Consider the following 20,485-nt stretch of genomic DNA (forward strand, 5'->3'; position numbering starts at 1 on the left):
CAGAGCAATCCATGGTCCAAGCATGTAAGACATCAGAGCAATCTCCCATGACACAAACAGTCATCAAAACATGGTTTTTGATTTTAACGACCGTTCTATGTATTACTGGTAAATTATTTAACCAGGGATATCGTTACCATAAATTACTTAAAACCTTTACTAAATTTGTCCATAGATATAAAGAATTGGTTTTGAAATTTGGTTGTACCTGTAGCAAACTTATTTCAAACGGTATAGCACATCCTCGTTTTTACGGAAATGTTGTTAACCATGCCCGGAAATTTAGAAATGATCCTTGTAAACTAATCGCTCCTTTAAATAAACTTGTTCTAAAAGGTTACCAATTCAACACGGTAATAAGATCATTGAATATTGTTTTATTGGTATAAATATTGATTGTGTTACCCGTAAATTAAAAGAAAACTAATTATTACTAGTATGTTTTATACATTAATACATTCATGGATCTACAATCTGTCGATACCTGTATCTTGGCATTGCACAAGGTCATGTTTTTCTCTGACTGTTTATGATGTCTTTACACTAAACCCATTGAATGTTGGATGTGTACGGATTGATAATTTAGTCTTAGATGCATGATTTCTTTTATTAGTTGTTAGTGGCTTTGAACTAGCTGTCAGTTAACTGGAAGTACTCTCAGATATGTTCCTAGTGTCTTTTTGTTGTTGGGACGTACAGGTACCCGGTTATGTCCACTTGTATTTTTGTCCATCTAATGAGTTACAGGGGCGGATGCAGGAATTTTCGAAAGGGGGGTGCTAACCCAGGGCAAAGGGGGGGGTGCAAAACATATGTCCCGATACAAATGCATTGATCGGCAAAAATAAAGGGGGGTGCGCACCCCCGGAAACCCCCCCCCCCCCCCCCCCCCTGGATCCGCCACTGAGTTAAGCCTTTTTCAACTGATATTTACAGTTCGTTCTTGTGTTATACCACTGTCTCAGGTTAGGGGAGGGTTGGGATCCCGCTAACATGTTTAACCCGCCCCATTATGAATGTATGTGCCTGTCCCAAGTCAGGAGCCTGTAACTCAGTGGTTATGTTTATTTTGTTAGAAGGACATATTTGTTTTTCGCTCATTTTTTGTACATAAATAAGGCCGTTAATTTTCTCGTTTGAATTGTTTTATATTGTCATTTCGGGGCCTTTTATAGCTGACTATGCGGTATTGGCTTTGCTCATTGTTGAAGGCTGTAAGGTGACCTATAGTTGTTAATTTCTGTGTCATTTTGGTCTCTTGTGGAGAGTTGTCTTATTGGCAATCATACCACATCTTTTTTATATGTAAGACATCAGAGCAATCTCCCATGACCTCAAACCAGTCATCATAACATGTTGTAAGACGTCAGAGCAATCTCACATAGACCCACCAGTCACTAAAACAGGTTGTAAGACATTAGTTCAATCTCCCATGGCCCAAACAGTCAACAAAAAAGGTTGTAATACATCATAACAATCTCATACGGCCCCGACAAGTCACTAACACAAGTCTGACGTCAGATCAATCTTCTTTGGTCCCAAAAAGTCCTCAAAGGCTTAAGCAGGCTATCAGACGTCAGAGCAATCTCCCATACATGGCACCAACAGTCACCAACACAGGCTGTAAGATACCAGAGATATCTCTTATGGCCTTAATAAGTCACTAAAACAGGTTGTCTGATGTCAGATCAATCTCCCATGACCCCAACTGAACAGGCCAACTAAAAACTTGTGAATAATCAAGTTCCGCAAGGTTTCATCAAAATTTGGATTTCGACTACGTCAGGGAAACCTGGACTAGTTTAATGTTTTATTCATAGCTAAACTTGAATTACATCAAAAAGTAAAAATGACAATATTAAAGACCGCAGTGACTTTATTCGTCTAGTTTTATCAAAATCTGAACGGTATTGAGAGACAATAAACTTGATCATGATTCTAATTTTGCAAAAGACATGATTAGGCCCCTATATAATTTTATTTGGCCGATGTCATAAATGAATTACCACAAGTTGGTTTTTTTTACAAATGACCGAATTCCATTGTATTGCTAAGATAGGATAGCTTTGTCTAACATTTCGGCTCTCCCTCGACACCATTTGAGATTATGGTCTCGAGAAACGAAGATAGTCTGTCGGAAGGGGACGATAAATGGCTGACCCGTGTTAAGAGAGAGCCATATCTCTTGCACGTAAAAAACACCCTTGAAGCTGTAGATTTCGAAAAAGAGTAGTCTAATGCTGCTATACAAGGCAGCACTCACACCCGCATATTGAAGAGGGATTAATATAAGTTGCTATAACTTGTTTCCCAAATCCACTATAAATAACTATGTTTAAACTAATAATTTCCAATTCGGAGATCTAAAGAGGTGGGATCAAGTTCCCTTAAATTCAAAACTAGGGACATTACTTAAAAGTCTTTAAATCTTTACTGAAATTCAAATTATCACAGCCCGGCCAAAATGTGTCATGTATGTATGGTTTCAACAATGTTATGGCTTATTTATGTGAAGATCATCAAATTATAAAAACTACTATTCTGAAGAAAAAAATCGTTGACAAAAATCAAAACTCAGTTGGAAGTAATGCTATGTTATGCATTGGTGACATTGGTAATTGTTTGTGAACAAATTTTAAATTTATTTTGGTTAAACGCAATTTCCTTCGATGCAAAGTTTGACTACTGAAAAAGGCCATGACAAATTGGAAATCCCCTTCACAAATTCTCTCAACGCACATGTTGAGTTTATCGCAATATGCAAGATAATTAAACTTTTTTAGTTTTTCCTTTTTTATTCAGTTTTCGGTATGATTAAATCATTTAACAAGATATTGACAAGGCGAGAAATTCAAATAAGAGGGGAATTTTGTAGTATGTTTGTCCGTCGAGAATACCAACAATTTGATTTATGCTAACATAATAAAAGTTTTAAAAAAAATGTCGAACAGCCTCCGAGGCCAGCCACTGAAGATCACTGAACTACAGGCTCCTCGGGAAAGACAGATGACCAGTGACGGGTTGGGTATGTTTGTTAGAGCTGCCCCCCATAAAAAAAAAACCACACACACACACACGGCACACAGACACACCCTAGTGTTCGCGGCAATAAGCCTTTCATTGGATGTCTATTAAAACGATATGTCCACCTGCATGTCACAATTACTTTTTTTTAAATTTTATTATTTTGCACTGATCTCTCACTGATTATAAACTATAGCAAAATGTATAAGAATACCTTTCAGTCTTATTTTCCCTTTCTTTCTCCTAGGGAAAATCATTTCCCTATCATGACGAAATTGAATCAATCAATACTTTAACTTCATATATGAGGGCCCTCGTTGGTTTTTTGATTATGTGATTACTTGGCCGTTTTTTTAATGATTATTTGATTATTAAGCCAAATATTTCATGATTATTTGATTACCTAGGACTGTATTTTTAGTTTATGATTATTTGATTACTAAAGATAAGCAAATATTTAATGATTATGTGATTATATTGGCAAAACAATGGTGATTATGTGATTACTAGGACCCCCCCATGAGGGGCCTCATATATATTTTTTTTTAAGTCAGGCCTACAAAGAATCGAGTTGACCATTGTCAAAAAAAGGCGGGAATTCTTTATTATGCAAATTAATGAGAATAGTTTATGAACAGGTTTTGAATAGAGAACACGTTATTTGTTAGGATAGGCAAATGTTTATGAACAAGTTAACAAACTGAAGAACTTCAAGAAGGAATAGCAAACAAGTAAATTCTGGTGCAGGAAGGAAACTTTTAATGTAGTTATTACACTTTTTCTTCTGTATATTTTTTTCGCGATTTTTTTTAATTCTACGTTTACAATAACTTTTCTCTAACAATGGTGGTTTTAGTTTCGTATGATGAAAAATTTTGTCTTGCTTTTTTTTTTAGTTGTAATCTCTGTCCTGCCTTTTTATTTTTTTACTCTATTCGGTCCTGCCTTTTTTTTTACTAGTTTATCCTGACTTTTTTTAAACAAATTATCATCCTGCCTTTTTTTTTAAACAAGTTTCTCATCCTGCCTTTTTTTTTTACTCAAAACTCCTGTCCTGCCTATATTTTTCAAATTTCATCCTAGCCCCCCCTCCATAAAAATCAAATGGTAGCTCCTTTAAATCGAAATATGTTTCTTGACCATAAGTCCACCGTTATTCTATCCTTTATATGATGACTTCTTAAATTTCGACTCCAATTCTTTGAGGTTTTATAACTATAAGACTATCCTTTAGTTTACAATGATAATCTCTCATCTTGGGGTTACCTAGTCCTATAACATAACCTCCGGGGGCATTATTTACTATTTCTAGTTTACTGTTCTGATTTATTTTTTACTATCAATGTGCCACCCCGCATTAAAACAAATATTAAAAAATGAAGTATCAGAAAAACGTTAAATTGAATAAGAATGCGAAGTCATATGTTATAGGACTAGGGGTTATCTTCAACCACTTCCAATCATTGAAGACAACTGAAAAGTTTTCAAAGTTGTAATTTATGAGGATGATCCCATTTATGGTTCATGTGGACCTTTTGGCTAACATAGCTGTATTTTCACCTCAAAATATACTCTGAGTACTGACAAACCTCTGTATCTGATTTTTTTCTAAGGCATATCATGCCCTAGATAAATAAAATTCAAATATTTTTTATGTTTTAGAAAATTAAAAACTAAACAGGATATTGCAGTGCACTTGTTTTTCGTACCTCCCAAAGGTGCCAAAATTGTGAAAAAGATTTGAGAACTTGGCCACAGGTAATAATTGAAGTGAATGTATTGATTAACATGGACAATAGATACCTGATAATAATTGGTATTTAAACTGTGTACCTGAGTGGACCATATATCATGTGAAACTCAACTGTTTGTTAATTTGATCATGGTCTGCAGGGAGAAAAAAAAATCCACTGCAAAATCCAGTTGAGTGTTAAATTTTCTTAAACATACAATGCATTAGAATTTTATTTATCTAGGGCATGCAACTGTCCCAAATTCACAGGTTTATCTATACAAAGAGTAAATTTTAAGGTGAAAATGCAGCCATTTAGCCAAAGGGTCCACATGGACTTTAAAACAGATACAAACTAGTATTCAATGTCTCAATCTGTAAAAATTAGTTGTGGTCAACATCTCATTATTATTTTGTAAGTATAACAGAGATGAAAAATAACAGCATTTTAGTTAAAATATATACTGGGCCAAAAAAGTTTAGCAACACTTTTTTTTTCATTTTTGTTTTTGGTTGTTTCTGCCAAAAAGATTATTCAAACATCATTGATTAATCCTTAGGTTTACCTGTAATTTTAAACAGTCATACTTTTTTCCGGGTGATTGATTTCCCGCCATTTCAGCTTTGCAAGTGTAATTGATGTTTTACGTTCTGAACCTGTACTTATAAAACGAAATTTAAAATATATTTTCACTAACCACTAACGTTCAGAAACACACCGTTAGTAAGAAAAACACATAAATGTTTGAAAAGATTGCATGGGGCGTCAACCAGGCCTCCCCGAAAATGACTGTCAAAAAGCTCTTGGAATGGTTGATGCCGGAATGAGTGTTGCAGACTTCGCGGCCTCGATTTAATGTGCATCAGTCAACAGTTTAGAGACTAACAAACAGATATCGACAAATTGCAACTGCACAAGATAGGTCGAGATGTCGAAGACCAAAACACTAATGTCAAGGGAGGAGTGCTACCATCGTTTTGCATCAACATGTGACAAGTTTATTCCGGCCACAAGAGTAGTGCATAGACTCAGGGCAGCTACTGAAGTGCTTGTCAATCCTTCATTGATGCACTTAGGGTATGGCCGAGATTTTTTTTTATTAATACTATACTCATTTCCCCATTTTTACCCTCCTGCACTCCATACAAAGAAATTCCTAATGAATATGAGTGATAAACATTCATGTTGCTTCTTGCATGTCATAATTCCATTTTGTTTCTATTAAAATTACATGTTATGAATTTGTAATAAAATAAAATTTCACATCTTTTTGTTGCTAAACTTTTTTGGCTCAGTATAGTTCCAGAAGAAATACATTGTCAATATATTTATGCTTATGCTGTCCTTTCCCATTTGTTTGCAGTGAAGAGTTCAATTCGGACAGGTTATGGTTTAATTACTTTATCTGGCTGTGAAAAATTATCTCTGTATGGCATTTTTATTCATTTTTCTGTTTTTCACTTATCAAATGGAATAGCCATTTTAAAGTTTAGACTTGAATAAAAGTGCCTCTGATTGTTATAAAGAGATATTGTAATTTATATTGTTTTACTGTGAAATATAATTATCCCCCTCCACCACCTAAAAATAATAAATATCAAATTAAAAAAAATCATATGGTTTGAAATTTTGTTATATTGAAATATTCAGCTTAAAATTTTTATGTCTGCAAAGTTTTAAAACGTACTTGTAAGTGTTCAATGTAGAAACCGCATTTGCAAACTGTCAAAGGGAGATAATTTTGTACACATTATACTCCAATTGATTTAATTATTGAGCTATTGCATTTGACATTTACTAATTCTTTCTGGATTGCATAAGTTGTGCACACAATCTATTTTTCACAGACATTTGACTTATCTTGTAATTTTTAGCAATGGCTACAGCATTTGCTACAAATAGTTCCAACTTCACACAGAGAAAGAATAAGGGATTTTCAAGTCAATCCCTGAGACAAAAACACAATGGAGAATTTACAGGATGTGAAAATATGGAGATAAGTCCAGACAAGATTCAAGAATATCTTGACAGTGAAAAAATGGTTCCTGCCTCTCAGATGGTATGTTTAGAAATTATATTTACTCCTATCTAAGTCTTTCCCACCATTTTGGATGAGATAATTCAGGCTAACACCTTGGAAGGTAAGAAGAAGAAATAAACATGAAATTTTATGCTATTTAAAGGATAAAAAGCTGATTTTAATAAAGCTTTCTTTGTAAGTATTTGTAACTTCCACAAGGTTACTTCACTAATCAGGATTAAAAAGGGGGGATTGGTGACTCTAGATCTTTTTGTTGTTTATGACCTCTCTACACTTATGTCCATAATAATAGAAAATAACCAACATTTAAAAAACAACTGAAAGTATATAATCAAAGGGGTGGATCAAGATTTTTGAAGGTGAGACAATATTCCATAAACTGTTCTCACTGTACAAATCCTTGATGATATATACAATTATTTTTACAATTTTACTTTAAAAAATGATAATTTTTCCGATGAATCTATGCCCCTGAATCTGATAGGATTCTGTTATGGTCTTATTCAGATTTCATTCTTCAAGTCTAAATATGTCTCAATAATTGTTTACTAGTCATTTAAGAGATACATTGAAGTCCAGAAATGTTGTTTATGTTACAAGGAGCATTTTATTTTTTAAAGGAGAGAAGAGTTTTGAGAGAAACCCAGAATCTTCAAGGGAATCTCAATGTAGATCATGTTACAAAGGTCAAGAAAGAGAAGACCAAGGAGAAAAGCTTTTATAATGTAGCCAAAAGTAAACTGGCCCAGCAGATAATGGGTAAGTAATTATACCACCCTGTCAAAACAAAGATTGGGAAGGGGGTATATAGGAATCAACCTGTCTGCCTGATTTTACAAGTCATTTGTCTACTTGTATTAAAATGTGTTAACTTTTCACATACACCTACTATAGATTAAACTTTAAAAAATAAATTGGCAAAAAAAATCTATCGGACGAATATAATTTTTGAATTAAATTATAGTTTGCATTTTTATTAAGGAAAATAATGACCTCTTGCCTTGGAGCATATTTCCTATCGTTCTGAAAGAAAATAACTCCATAAAGGTATTTACAGGTATATAAGACTCAATATGAGGCATTGAATTTTAGGATGTTCTACCCTTTAAGCAACTATCAAACCACAAAAGTTGTTTTTTTAATTGGATATTATAAAAATCATGACGCTTACTTAGAAAATTTCTTTCAATTAAAGTATGCGATTTGTGGAGGCATTTCCTAAAAATGGCTATTCAGATATTTATGAACCTTTTTGTACATTCTAAGAATGTAAAATATGAAGTTAACATTTCACTGAGTTTAAAATTCCTATGAACATTTTTATGATATTTGGACTGCTTGATGAAACAACAGCAAGCAATAAAACAAATAGTGAAATATATAGGGTACAGGCATCTCCCACAACAAAAATCTGAAGCACCACCACATGATAAGATTAACCCTGCAATTCCTCACTGGTCAGCACTATTGCTAAAAAAATGTTTTAGTGAAATGCATAAATTGACTAATAATTTTAAGTGTTTGTTTTTTTTTAAGGTAAAAAGACAAAAAGCAAATCCAAGAAATCTACCTTGTTCAATGTATTGAACCCAGAACCATCTGCAATCTTGGATGATGGTAACTATATTTATTTTTTTATTATTTTACCGACAAAATAAATTCAGAATTTATAATCTAAACAAGAAACTGCCCTGACTTGTACATAGGTTCTAGTCTTGAAAACTAGTTATTTGAATATCAGTAGTGGATAAATTTGCAGAAATTTATGGTGTCACCAAGGGGACATAATTTATATATGTATGTTACAAAGAAATTAACAAAAAATTAATCAAAACCTTTGTGAAAGTTTTGAAAATTGTCAGTATTTGAAAGTTAGGAATAATTATTTTTTTATTTGTGCAGATTTGTTGTGTATGGACTTTGATATGTTGGACCCTTCAACAAAGATCAGAGGGATGTTTAAGTTTTGAAAATTGTCAGTATTTGAAAGTTAGGAATAATTTTTTTATTTTTACAGATTTGTTGTGTATGGACATTGATATGTTGGACCCTTCAACAAAGATCCGAGAGATGTTTATCAAACGTCCAGATGATGTTGTTGACATCTATGCCCATTTAAATGACCAGTTTAACTGTCCTGAATATGCTCAAGAAGTGTATTGTTATTTGCAGGTGAGGCAAAAGATTTATAGGAAATTATTATTTTAGTAAACCAACATTATAACTCTATCTTCATTCTTTGTATAATTGTGAATAATAGAACCTGCTGAATCTACATGATATGTGTACTTTTAAAAAAGGAGTAGGTCCAGTAAGACCCCTTTTTGGCCCAAAAATATAGCAGTTTTAAAAAATTGTTAAAATGTAAACTTTCATTTTTGACAAAAAACATCTGAAAAGTGACATATATGGTATATGAAACCAACTGGTCAGAAATTTTAACAAACTACATACTGTAGAATATCAGTCAAGTCGTGAAAGTGCAAGGTGATAATATTTCTAAAAGTCATCTGTAATCATAAGAATAATGATATGAGATTATCTCTCATGGAAACCTGTTAACCGTGTATTGTAATTTCACATTTATAGTCAAGTAACAGTAAAAATCTTCCATTTACAATAAAACAACTGTTACATTTGTACAAAATTCTCCTTTTTTAGTATTTAGTAAAATCTATTTTATCTTGACTCATTCTTATTTATTTTAATGAATGATATTTTTTTATTTGAAGTCTGTGGAAAGACGCTTAACATTTTCTGATGACTACCTTGCATCAGATCCAGAAGTTACTCCACAGATGAGAGCAATACTAACTGACTGGCTCATACAAGTACAGGTAAAAGACTACTAATAACTATGATCGTTTCCTAAGATTTCTTAATTTTGGTTGGCTGTGCCTTTCCAAAACTATTACATATTTATAAAAGCAAAATATTTATGATTTATTAATTGAAATAATGAATATGAAACATATTATTTTAAATAAACTAGGGCAGAAAGTTTTTTAATGGTACAATTAGATAGTCAATTTTATTTATTCTAACTGATTCCTACTTTTCAATTAATCAGATTTTAAAGCCAGAGAATGCATTCAAAGGAATCATGAAACTGATATAGCAACACAAAATACAAAAACTTTTTCAAAAAAAAATTTCCATTTTTAATTTACTTTAATATTAAATTAAAAAAAAAATACAAAATCAACGCAGGAAATGTCTTTTAGAACAATGATTTTCAAATAGAACATTATGTACGTAAGGAAGATACTTCATTTTAGGTCCATGAAGAACTGTGTCAACAGACAATACATTTGACAGTGGCTCTGATTGATAGATTCCTCGTCCTGAAGGGTGTCAAACTACAGTTACTACAACTACTCGGAATCACATGTTTGTTTATTGCTGCAAAATATGTTGAAAGGTTCCCACCAGAGGTGAGTATCACTGTATTAGTCCAACCCTTTTAGTTGTTGGAGGATAGTGTGAAATTGTATGTTCATTAAAAAAAAATACAACCAAAGTACAAGCACTGTAATTTTTTATGTGTTTTTTTTTTTACATAAATACATAAATGGGATGGGTTTCAAACTTCTTTTCAACATTTTTAATAATGATTGAACAAAAGCTTGCACCTCACTGTATTTTAAAGACAATTGCTAGCACTGGTTTTGAGCCGAATTCTTTTCTAGGTAGCTCCTATGGTGAAATTTTGAAACATTTTGCCTGCTGGAAGTTTTTAAAGGGAAACTTCGCAAAAAAATGAAAATTTTATATTATGTTTATTTGATATAAATAATCATATATTCATTAAAATTATTGTTCAATTCTTCTAGATGAGTGATTAAAATAAAAATTAAAATCCCACTATCACTGCTCGACTTATCGCCATTTTGACGGCATCTCCGATACAAATTGTCACGTGATGAGTATATTTGAATAAAATATCTGAAAACCACAAAGCCAAAAAACAAGCATGGCATATCGTATATTCAGTATCAAAATGACTTGTCAAGCGTACGGATGTTCAATCGAAGTTCACATAGCATAAGCTTACACTTTCCAAGACGTGGATGATTAACCTCAACATAACACCAACCAACTCACAACAAGTTCAAGAAAGTGTGTGCAGACCATTTTGAAGCATCTTGTTTCGATGGAAATTTGATAGTAATTATGATTTTTTTCTCATGAATGTTTTTATTGCTATTTCGTTCCAAGCCTGGTTGAAAGGAAATTGTCAGATTAATATAGTTCAATATTTCTGCATTCATGCATTAGTAACAGATTTTGTTGTTTACTAGTAGAAGTTTAGTACACGGATAAAAAGTTACAGACAAAAAAAATGTTGAATATATATAGGAAAAACATCTTCAAATATTATATTATTTATTACATTTATTAAATTAAGTTTATGAACATGTTTACAAGCCTTAAAAATAAAAAGATATTTGATTTCAATCATGCAAAGGATATATATTTCTAGGGACAATGAAGCCATTTAAGGTACCTAGCCACTTTGGCATTTTGATTTTATAACAATTATTTGATGTCATTGATATTTATTTAATAAATTCTGTTTACAACTTGGTTTAAAAATAATATTTCAAGAACAAACCAAAAAAGAATTAATTAATTCACGTTTTCTCGTTTAAAGAAAAATAAACTCGAAACTGAATTATGACGTTTTGTTCTGTGACTTTCTGTCGTAAATTCACAAGTTCAATGAAGTATATATTTTTTAGGTGCAAAAAAAACTAGTATACATAAAAAAATTACGTAAAACATTTAAAGGGTCATTTGTTTGATATAATAATGGTTTAAAAATAAGACTTTATTTATTTACATGTAGTATAATTACAGATGCTGTTTACCCCCCCCCCCCCTCCTTTTCCATATTGTGCCATATAAAAGGTTGAAGAGGTGATAGGTAGATGGGAGCATATGTCTTCCCCGATTCGTGTGGAAACTTAATAGATCTTACCGCCCCCTTGTTATGCTTTATAGCTGTCTACTAGGTCAACGCAGTTGCGTACTCCTACAAGTTCAGGCTGAGCAGTTTCGGGATATAAAATGTCGACAGTTAGGCTAGCGAAGTTTGTAATGATTTATGGTCAATCGTAGTAGGAGTATTTTTTCTTTCTAAATTCATGATAACAAGATAAAAGATATGAATACATCTAGTGGGGCGGACACTAATTTGGAAGTTGTAAAAGCATTAATATATTCTTATCTGTAGCGGCTTTAGACTTTTCGAAATGCTTGCCAAAAAAAAAAATCTTTTTTATGTAATACATTTTATTCATTTCGGGTACTTCTAATATGAAAACCGTCGATCTTCTAAATTATTACCAGAGGTCATGTAATAGTGTCACATTCGGGTATTCTAGTGACTTCCTGCGGGCTAATAAACTGGTGACATTACGCAATTCAGGTACATGCATCGCTTCCCAGCTGTTTGACCCAGGTGTGCACAGGTAAAAGTACCATCGAAAATGCTGTCAGGTGTACTATACATCCTGTTAACAATGTATGTCCCTAACCTGATTGAAATACACAAAGCCGTCCAAACATGAAATTAAGAGTTTAAAATTTATATCTACAGGCTGATTAATTCTGACATGTGCAAAGACAGAAATAATAAGAACGTAAATTATTAATTTTGACTTCTGTTTCAAAATTCATGTGTAGAAGATTATCTGGTACTGTACCATGTAAAATGATTTTTTTTTTCAAATTTCAATTTTACTTTTCGGGGGCGGATCCAGCCATATTAAAAAAGGGGGGTTCCAAATATATGTCCCACTTCAAATGCATTGATTGGCAAAAAAAAAACGGGGGTTCCAACACCCGGAACCACTCCCCCTGGATCCGCCAATGCTTTTGTACACAATAGCTTACATAATGTTTTGTCAGCTTGTTTTAATTGCTTAGCAAATGTTTAATTTACGTTATGCGGTCTAGAGTTGTGATGAATAATTTAAGAAAGAAAAAAACATACTGCATCATTTTACAACATTGTTTGGAGTAAATCCTAGAGAATTTAACCGAGAGAATACGGATGACTATCTTTCATACTTTCTTGTCCTATTTCCGATATGAGCGGGTACATTTACGAAATATATATTAGAAAATTTGCGTTTACTTGTATGTGAAGAGACAAGCATGCGCAATTATGACACGAAGATGATACTTAGTTCGTGGCATGTCTCTAGAACGTGCGGTAATCGTTTGTCTTCCTGTACATGTACATTCAATTATTTAAAGGAGTGTCATTTTTATCAATATAAGATTTTGAGAACACTAAAACACTCCCGCGAAATCGCTGGCATTTCAAGCTTTTAAGCTGTTGTAGGATGATTTATTGTAAAAGATTTTATGTCTGGAGATCAGGTATCAAAAGCCCTCTACATTTTTGCCAAAGTCCGTTCTTTGTTTCCTTTTCTGTTAAATTCCATTATTTTCGAGTATCTGACACTAGACCACAATTACTCTTCCCCTTTGCTACAATGCATTTCTTGGTAAAAGTCAAATTAAATTTTAAAAAATGCACCGCTTCAAACATGAAATAAATGTAACTGTAAGTCTATAAGTAGACCATTATTATTCTCATAAAATATGCTTCTAGGACAATCCATCAGTGCTTTTTCTTTTGTAGTAGCATGATACATTTCCAATATTCAGCTTCATGGTCTTGTTTGTAAAAAGGCAGAAGTACCAAAACGGATAGTCATATTCAGTATTAAAAAACACACTGACAACGTCATAGCAAAAAATAACCAATAAACGATCGAAAGACAAACAAAGAGATAAAAAACACATCATTGAAAACTGGTTAAGGTTGCACAACAAGAACCCCAACAACATCTCGGGAGGATCTCGGGTCAAATCATATCAACGCTCCGTGGTACTGTGGTAGACCAAACCTTCATGTTAGTACAACATGCAATCTATAAAATTAGACCTCAAAGTGAAATAATTCATAAATAGGTTTATTAATACACAAATAATGAAATGAATCTGAAACATTCGGTGAAAAACTGTATTGGTAAACCGTTTAAATGATTTTAGAACTATTCAGTCTGAAGTGTCACTTTCACATTCTTTGAATCATTCGTATACCCCATCCAACGATGGAAACTCTTTTCTAATTATGTTTACTACACAAGCCGGTAGGATTATTCTGTGTTTCTTGCCAAGTGGTTGACCTTTCCTGACCCAACACACAAACTGACGATAAGCCATAAGCCTGCTTTGTCTGTTAATAAGTACGTCTGGAGCTCTCCCTCCCTTCCAGTAAGACAAAGTTGAAAATTTTCTGTTAACATTTTTGATATTTTCGTTCAAATAGCTGAAGAATTAGTACGTGGTGAGAATTAAATTATTTTGATAAGGACATTACTTCCTGAATATTTAAAAAAAAAAAAAAGAATAAGATCGCTTTGAACGACCCACTTATATAACTGCAATTGGTAATTACTATCTATTTCAAAAATTCAAGGTCACCGATTCATATTTAGAATTTTTAATTCATTTACTCGTGTTTATAGGGACATCATTATTCATAAATTTATTCAATTAGATTAATTCAGTATTTCTTTTTTTTTAACAAAAAATATTCAGCGTCAATAATATATTTAATTAAACTGAGCTCATGGAAAATATTAAGATTCCCCCGTTTATCATTCATACGAAATGTTGTTCACACCTAGAAAAGTGAACCGTGACGGCTTAAATTCACTGAGTAAAGATCAAAAGAGACAAAATGCTAATCTTTTAATTAACTTGAATTTAACCACGCATTCAACAGGTAGTCACTATGTGTCAAAGTACAATACACATTGTATTTGCGGGGCCGTATTTACACACTACAAATGTACTAGCAGCACATTTACTAGCCTGACGTAAAAGGTATAAAGTACAAACATACATGTTTAAAACACTACCAGTTATACGTGTTAGTTCAAAATATCCGTAGGAAAAAAAATCATCATAAAAAAATATTTTATATGATTTACTTGTATCACTATAATCATTTCAGAAAATATTAAAATATAAACCGTACATTCTACTTTCAAGCTGAGCGCTGTTCCATCTTAATTATTAGTTGGTTAATAGCTACACCAAACGTCGTCTATGCGCTTTAAATAACGTTATAAGATGATTAACGATTAAGATTTAAAATGAGATTATTTCCACTCCCGGCATGCTTAAAGACTTAAACTACGTCACATAAGTCAGGAAGTTCGAAGAAATAAAATTATTAATTCTTAATTTTCTCCTTTATTGCTGTTCATATCCAGATAAAACTTGGTGAATATGTTTTTTATGGTATTATGAACATAATTAGCTGAAAAGTAAAAATTCGCGAATTATCCCTTTAAAGTAAAGAATAAGTTGAGTTTGTCATATAAACATGTAGAAATGCTACTATCTTAAGTTAGCTTTAAAAATTCAGTTGGTTTGCAGGACAATCAACAACTAGACACAAAGATTTCTCACTCCAGAATAAATCCAATAAGTGTTTAATATTTGAATTTATGACTTTTGCAGGTGGCTACACTCTGTCATCTTACTGATAACAGTTTTCAGCCAGCACAAGTACTGAAGCTAGAGATACATGTACTAAAGGCTTTGAACTTTGACCTCAACATAACAGACCCAACAGTTTTCTTGGATAGATTCCTTGAAATAGAAACAAATCAGAATAAGGAGGTACAATGTACAATGTATAAGTAATTAAAACTATACTATAGTCACAAACATATTTTGTGAATTTTTATAATGTGAACAGTTTGAAACGCAAGGCAAAGATTTTCCATTAACAACAAAAATCAAGTTGCATTAAAAAAAAAAAATCACATTATTATTTGAAAATTGTTGACTATGGAAGAAAGATGTCATAGGGTCTTTTCTCCAGCCTTTCACTAAATGAAATAATTTGGTATTTTAACTAATGTGATGAACATCTATTTTAGATTGCCCATATGTCTCAGTACCTACTTGATTTGTCCCTGACTGAGGCTAGATTTACAGTTTACCAGTCGTCCATTATGGCTGCCAGTGCTATGTATCTGTCCAGAAAACTGACAGATATTGATGATCCATGGAATCCAACTCTGGCTTACTACAGTAGATACTCAGAGAAAGATCTAGCAGCATGTACCAAAGCTTACTCTAAATCATTGCTGAAACTCCCAACTAGTAAATTCCAGGTATGAAGTCAATAAAGTCCATTATTAAAGCTATGCTGGACAACATTTTAGCTAGTTTAAAAACTAAAATGCTGTTTAAATAGCCTCTACCAGTAAAACAACCATTTTTGGTTGCTTTATATCCTGATTCAACAATTTAAAAAATGTATTTTGTCCTTTTTCAGTGATGTCTATTGAGAACAATTTGTTTTTTGACATTTAACGGTACATTTAATGCATTCAAGTATGGTTACAATACTTACTATACGATCTAGCTTACAAGCTTCAAAAGATTTGTTTCTTTATCTTGTCAAGGAATATATAAAAAACATTCCATTTACTAAGATTTTACAGGTGTTAACATTTAGACTACAACTAACTTTTGTTGAATTAATAGAGAATTTAAATTAAAATAAATTGGACTTATCCAGACTGAGTTTAAATATGTTGAACTTATTTTAGTAATATGTACTTGTACCTTCCCATGTGTATAAATATTAGTCATGCCAAATTTTGCTTCTTTGTGTATGCAATATGATATTATATAATGTCTTCCCTTCTTTCTCATTTGCCTAACGTTTCTATCAAGAATCTTATCTCGGGATGATTAGCATTTGATACATTTCAACAATCTAGTTTTGTGAAAGAAATTCCGATCCAAATTGGAAATAAGCTACCAAGATATGCTAGTTATTTGCATAGATTATTCTATGAGTTATCTCCCTTCACAAAAGAAATTTATATGAATTTTATTTTTTCAGGGAGCCAAAAACAAATACAACAGTATGACCAACTTTGATGGTATCAGCAACCATCCTGCTCTCCAAAATAAAGACCTCCTGAAAGAGATTGCAGGGGAGGAAACCCTGATCATGTAAAATTCTTCACCTTGGACTACTATTTTAAATATCATGTCTGTGATTTTAAAACTACTATGTAGAAATATCAATGTGCTATTTATTTGCATTTTACATTTAAAAAACTGATTTATGGTGCTATAATAATTGCTTCCTTTTTAAAGCTGCTTATTAGCAAGTGAGAGTTGTGTGTGAATGTTTGATGAGAGTGGATAAAGAGAAAAAATGAATGAAAAAAAAAATCAAAAAAATTGTAAAAGTGAGAAATGTGCTACAAAAATCAAAAAAATTAAATAAGATGGCACAATTTGAAATGTACTTGAAAAAAAGGGGCCAGTTTGACTTTTTTCCTGTGTTGTATTTATAATTGCCAGTTTATACTTGTTTTTTGTACACAATTTATTTATACTTTTCTTTATATATATTATACATGCTTATACATGATATGGTTATACATTTGTCATATTATATACATAGATGAGCCCTTTTGCTCAAATTTTATGAGCGTTAAAGCTCCATTGATTTTGCATGGTGTTGGTTTAGTTTATCTGTTCATAAATTTGATTTTAACTTTTAAGTGACATTGACATTGACAATGTAACAGAAATTAATAACATTGACATTGTAACAGAAATTAATGACATTGTCTAGTAACAGATAAAATGAAATTGACATTGTAACAAAAAGACTTATATTAGACAGACAAGACTGAAGGACATATACAATTGTTATCTTGTTCTGTTGAATTTATTTTTTGAGATATTTATTACAATTGTAAATAACATTTATATTGAAGCATGAATGCCCAGAATGAAAGTTTATTTTATATTTTATTGTTGACATTTTTTGAATAAAATGTACTTGGTCTTATTTGTTTGAATTTAATATAAATGATCAGTGTTTATAGGTGCTGGTTTGTGCCATTCTTTACAGGAAATCTAAATGAAAATGCCTTGGTTACTTTGTTTTGAAGCAGGTGGGCTCCCACTTTGGAGCCCTATATGGTTAATGCATTTGATTTTTACACTTTCCACTTCTACTGTTGCCTTCTTTGTCCACCTCTCTTTTTCACAATCTTGGATCTACATTTTACAAGTCTGCATGTGTGCCAGACCACCTTTATAAGTCATATGCCATAATGACTTGTGCAAGTCTCCATTTCATTGGCATGATTGGATAATTAAGTAATGTGATCAGTGTCCTATATTTGTTCAAGCTGTCGATCACTGTTCTATAAGTAATAGGTCAACTGTAGTTGGTGTATGAAAGGATTGTAAGGTGTACATGTCTGTCTGGCAGATATCATCTGACCTTGACCTCATTTTCATGGTTCATTGGTCAATGTTAAGTTTTGTGTTTTGGTCTGTTTATTCAATATCCAAGATTCTGTGATTCTTGTTGAACCTTTATCTTGAAGACTGACCATAAAATCAATGATCAGTAAAGTAATTTAGTGTGTGCACCCTTGCATTAATCACGAATGCTCAAGACCTAAAAACATGAGCTACATCACCAAAAGAAACAACTTTGACTTGGATGTAAAACTGATTTTTAGATTTTTTTTAAATAATTTAACTTTGTCTCAGTTGATACACCCAATGCATCCATGTGCATGTTCAAAATTGTAGTAAGTTATCACATGGCAGGCATATCATTTGGTTTGTAGAAACATCTTGGATTGAATGACCGTGTGCTATTGGTCCATTGGTATGCCCCTTTTATGGTAGCCTGAAATATTTGTCAATGGACTTTATTCATTTACATTGTAAAAGTCCACAAATAATGTTGGGATGAAATTTGAAAAAAATAGGCAGGACAGGAATTTTGAGTAAAAAAAAAAGACACTTGCAGAAAAAAAAAGTCGGGATAAACTAAAAAAAATAAAGGCAGGACCGAATAGAGTGAAAAATAAAAAGGCAGGACAGAGATTACAACTAGAAAAAAATGCAGGACAAAATCCCCCCCCCCCCCCTAAAAATCAAAAGGTAGCTCCCTTAAAAACATGAATGACAAAATAATGTCTCTGAAGACTCATTAACACCCAAGAATGGGAGGTTGGTGATATCTAGAAACATTGCGTTTTTATGTCTTTAATAGTTTGTAACTTCTATCAGCACAGATTTCACGAAAAAAAAGCTTAAGATATGACAAAAACTTTGGGACACCATAGTATCATAATCATGAATTTTAAAAGGATATACAAGATAACTCGAAAGAAAAAAATATATATTTGAAAGGAAATAACAAAATATAGAAGTAATGTATTATAAGATTTCCTTCTATATTTATTTTACTGCTACCAGAGACATATTGTATTATATGTCTCTACTTCTACTTGAGACAGAATACTTAGTATATAACTTGAAGAAAATGTTCATATTCTTTTTCAACTGATCAAGGATTTATACAGTACTATACAAATCCTTGATCTGATCAAACAGCAAGAAGCAAGAATGCCTATAATATTAACTAAACGTTTTGGAAAAGATCCAGCCTTTTTAACCGATAAGAACACGGAATGGTTATGAAACATAATGTAATGTACAAATTCACCTTTTTTAAGAGTATTTTTATGATAACCTTTTTTCTTGACTCATATTTGTGTCTTGAAACCTGATGCATACTTGTGGTTTGATAGGTTATTTAAAGTGTTTATATGTAGGGCTTCTGAACTTGGAGAATTTACAACTTCCGTATGCATGTTTGAAGACAGTATGTTAACCCCGAGATTTTAGAGGGAAAAAAATGTGAACGTCAATGATTGATTGATGTATAGAAATGTGAAAATAAGAAGATGTGGTTTCATTGCTGCATATAAGAGACAGGTCTCGATTAGAGACCAAATGACGTAAAAGTTAACAACTATAGGTAACCGTACGGCCTTCAACAATGACGAAAACACATACAGCACGTTACGCTATACAAAAGCCTCGAAATGACAAATGTAAAACAATCTAAAGAGAAATCTAACAGCCTGATTTATAGACGAAACAACATGCAAACAAAAAAACATGATACACAGCAACCAACGACAACCAATGAATTACTAACTCCTGGCTTGTTCATTGAGACTCCATCTCGTCTAGCAGTAAAAGTATGCTGAAAAAGAGATGCGTCCTTTTTGATTGCTTGGTTTTCAGTATTAATACGCATCTATATGTCCGATCGTCTCTCTTACGAAAATGCCATTATCTTTGCATGCCAAAGAACCCTTGACACTTGACACAGCTCCTGTATGTATGTACTGAGATTCCGCCAATTAAGACTGACTGCAAGGGTACAGCGAATCCATGTACACTCCCTAAGGATTAATGGAGATGTGTCCTTTACAATATTATCCCACCACCAGAACAACCCCCACCCAACACCGCCCAAGGGAGCGTGTAGGACACCGGGAAGTCTGTTATTATGGTGGAGGAAGCCGAAGTACTCGGAGAGAACCACCGGGCCACTCGGTGGAAACAGACAAACCAGAGAGATATCAGAAGATTGATCTCCAGGTCAAAGTAGGGGACAACTTTGACCAACCGAGGCCCCCAAAGTACCCATTCTAGTTTAAACTCCGGTTTGGGTACCAGAGATGTGTGTGAGAGGGTGAAAATTACCCTTCTGATGTACTGATATTTTTAGCACCCCGAG

General features: G+C 32.7%; 1 protein-coding gene across 3 annotated transcripts; it reads left to right on the forward strand.

Annotated features, from left to right (window-relative positions):
- Positions 1–3,607: 3,607 nt before the first annotated feature.
- Positions 3,608–17,716, forward strand: LOC139514682 (G2/mitotic-specific cyclin-B-like). 3 transcript variants are annotated; one of them, XM_071304182.1, is made up of 10 exons: positions 3,608–3,755; positions 6,632–6,816; positions 7,419–7,557; positions 8,335–8,415; positions 8,816–8,970; positions 9,531–9,635; positions 10,077–10,232; positions 15,349–15,510; positions 15,774–16,010; positions 16,751–17,716. In XM_071304182.1, exons 2-10 carry the CDS (start codon positions 6,634–6,636, stop codon positions 16,865–16,867), a joined length of 1,335 nt encoding a protein of 444 aa, XP_071160283.1. In that variant the 5' UTR covers positions 3,608–3,755; positions 6,632–6,633; the 3' UTR covers positions 16,868–17,716. The 3 variants fall into 3 exon arrangements, with proteins under 3 accessions (XP_071160283.1, XP_071160282.1, XP_071160284.1); XM_071304181.1 differs by having other exon boundaries at positions 3,632–3,787; XM_071304183.1 differs by having other exon boundaries at positions 3,645–3,765.
- Positions 17,717–20,485: the final 2,769 nt, after the last annotated feature.

This window comes from Mytilus edulis, chromosome 3 (genome assembly GCF_963676685.1).
Source record: "Mytilus edulis chromosome 3, xbMytEdul2.2, whole genome shotgun sequence".
NCBI lineage: Eukaryota > Metazoa > Mollusca > Bivalvia > Mytilida > Mytilidae > Mytilus > Mytilus edulis.

Excerpts from the sequence above, each read along its gene's own strand:
- LOC139514682 (XM_071304182.1), top strand. The coding sequence starts at position 6,634 with ATGGCTACAGCATTTGCTACAAATAGTTCCAACTTCACACAGAGAAAG. Across the intron at positions 8,416-8,815 it reads ATCTGCAATCTTGGATGATG|ATTTGTTGTGTATGGACATT; the intron begins GTAACTATATTT and ends TTATTTTTACAG. Across the intron at positions 16,011-16,750 it reads TCCCAACTAGTAAATTCCAG|GGAGCCAAAAACAAATACAA; the intron begins GTATGAAGTCAA and ends TTATTTTTTCAG.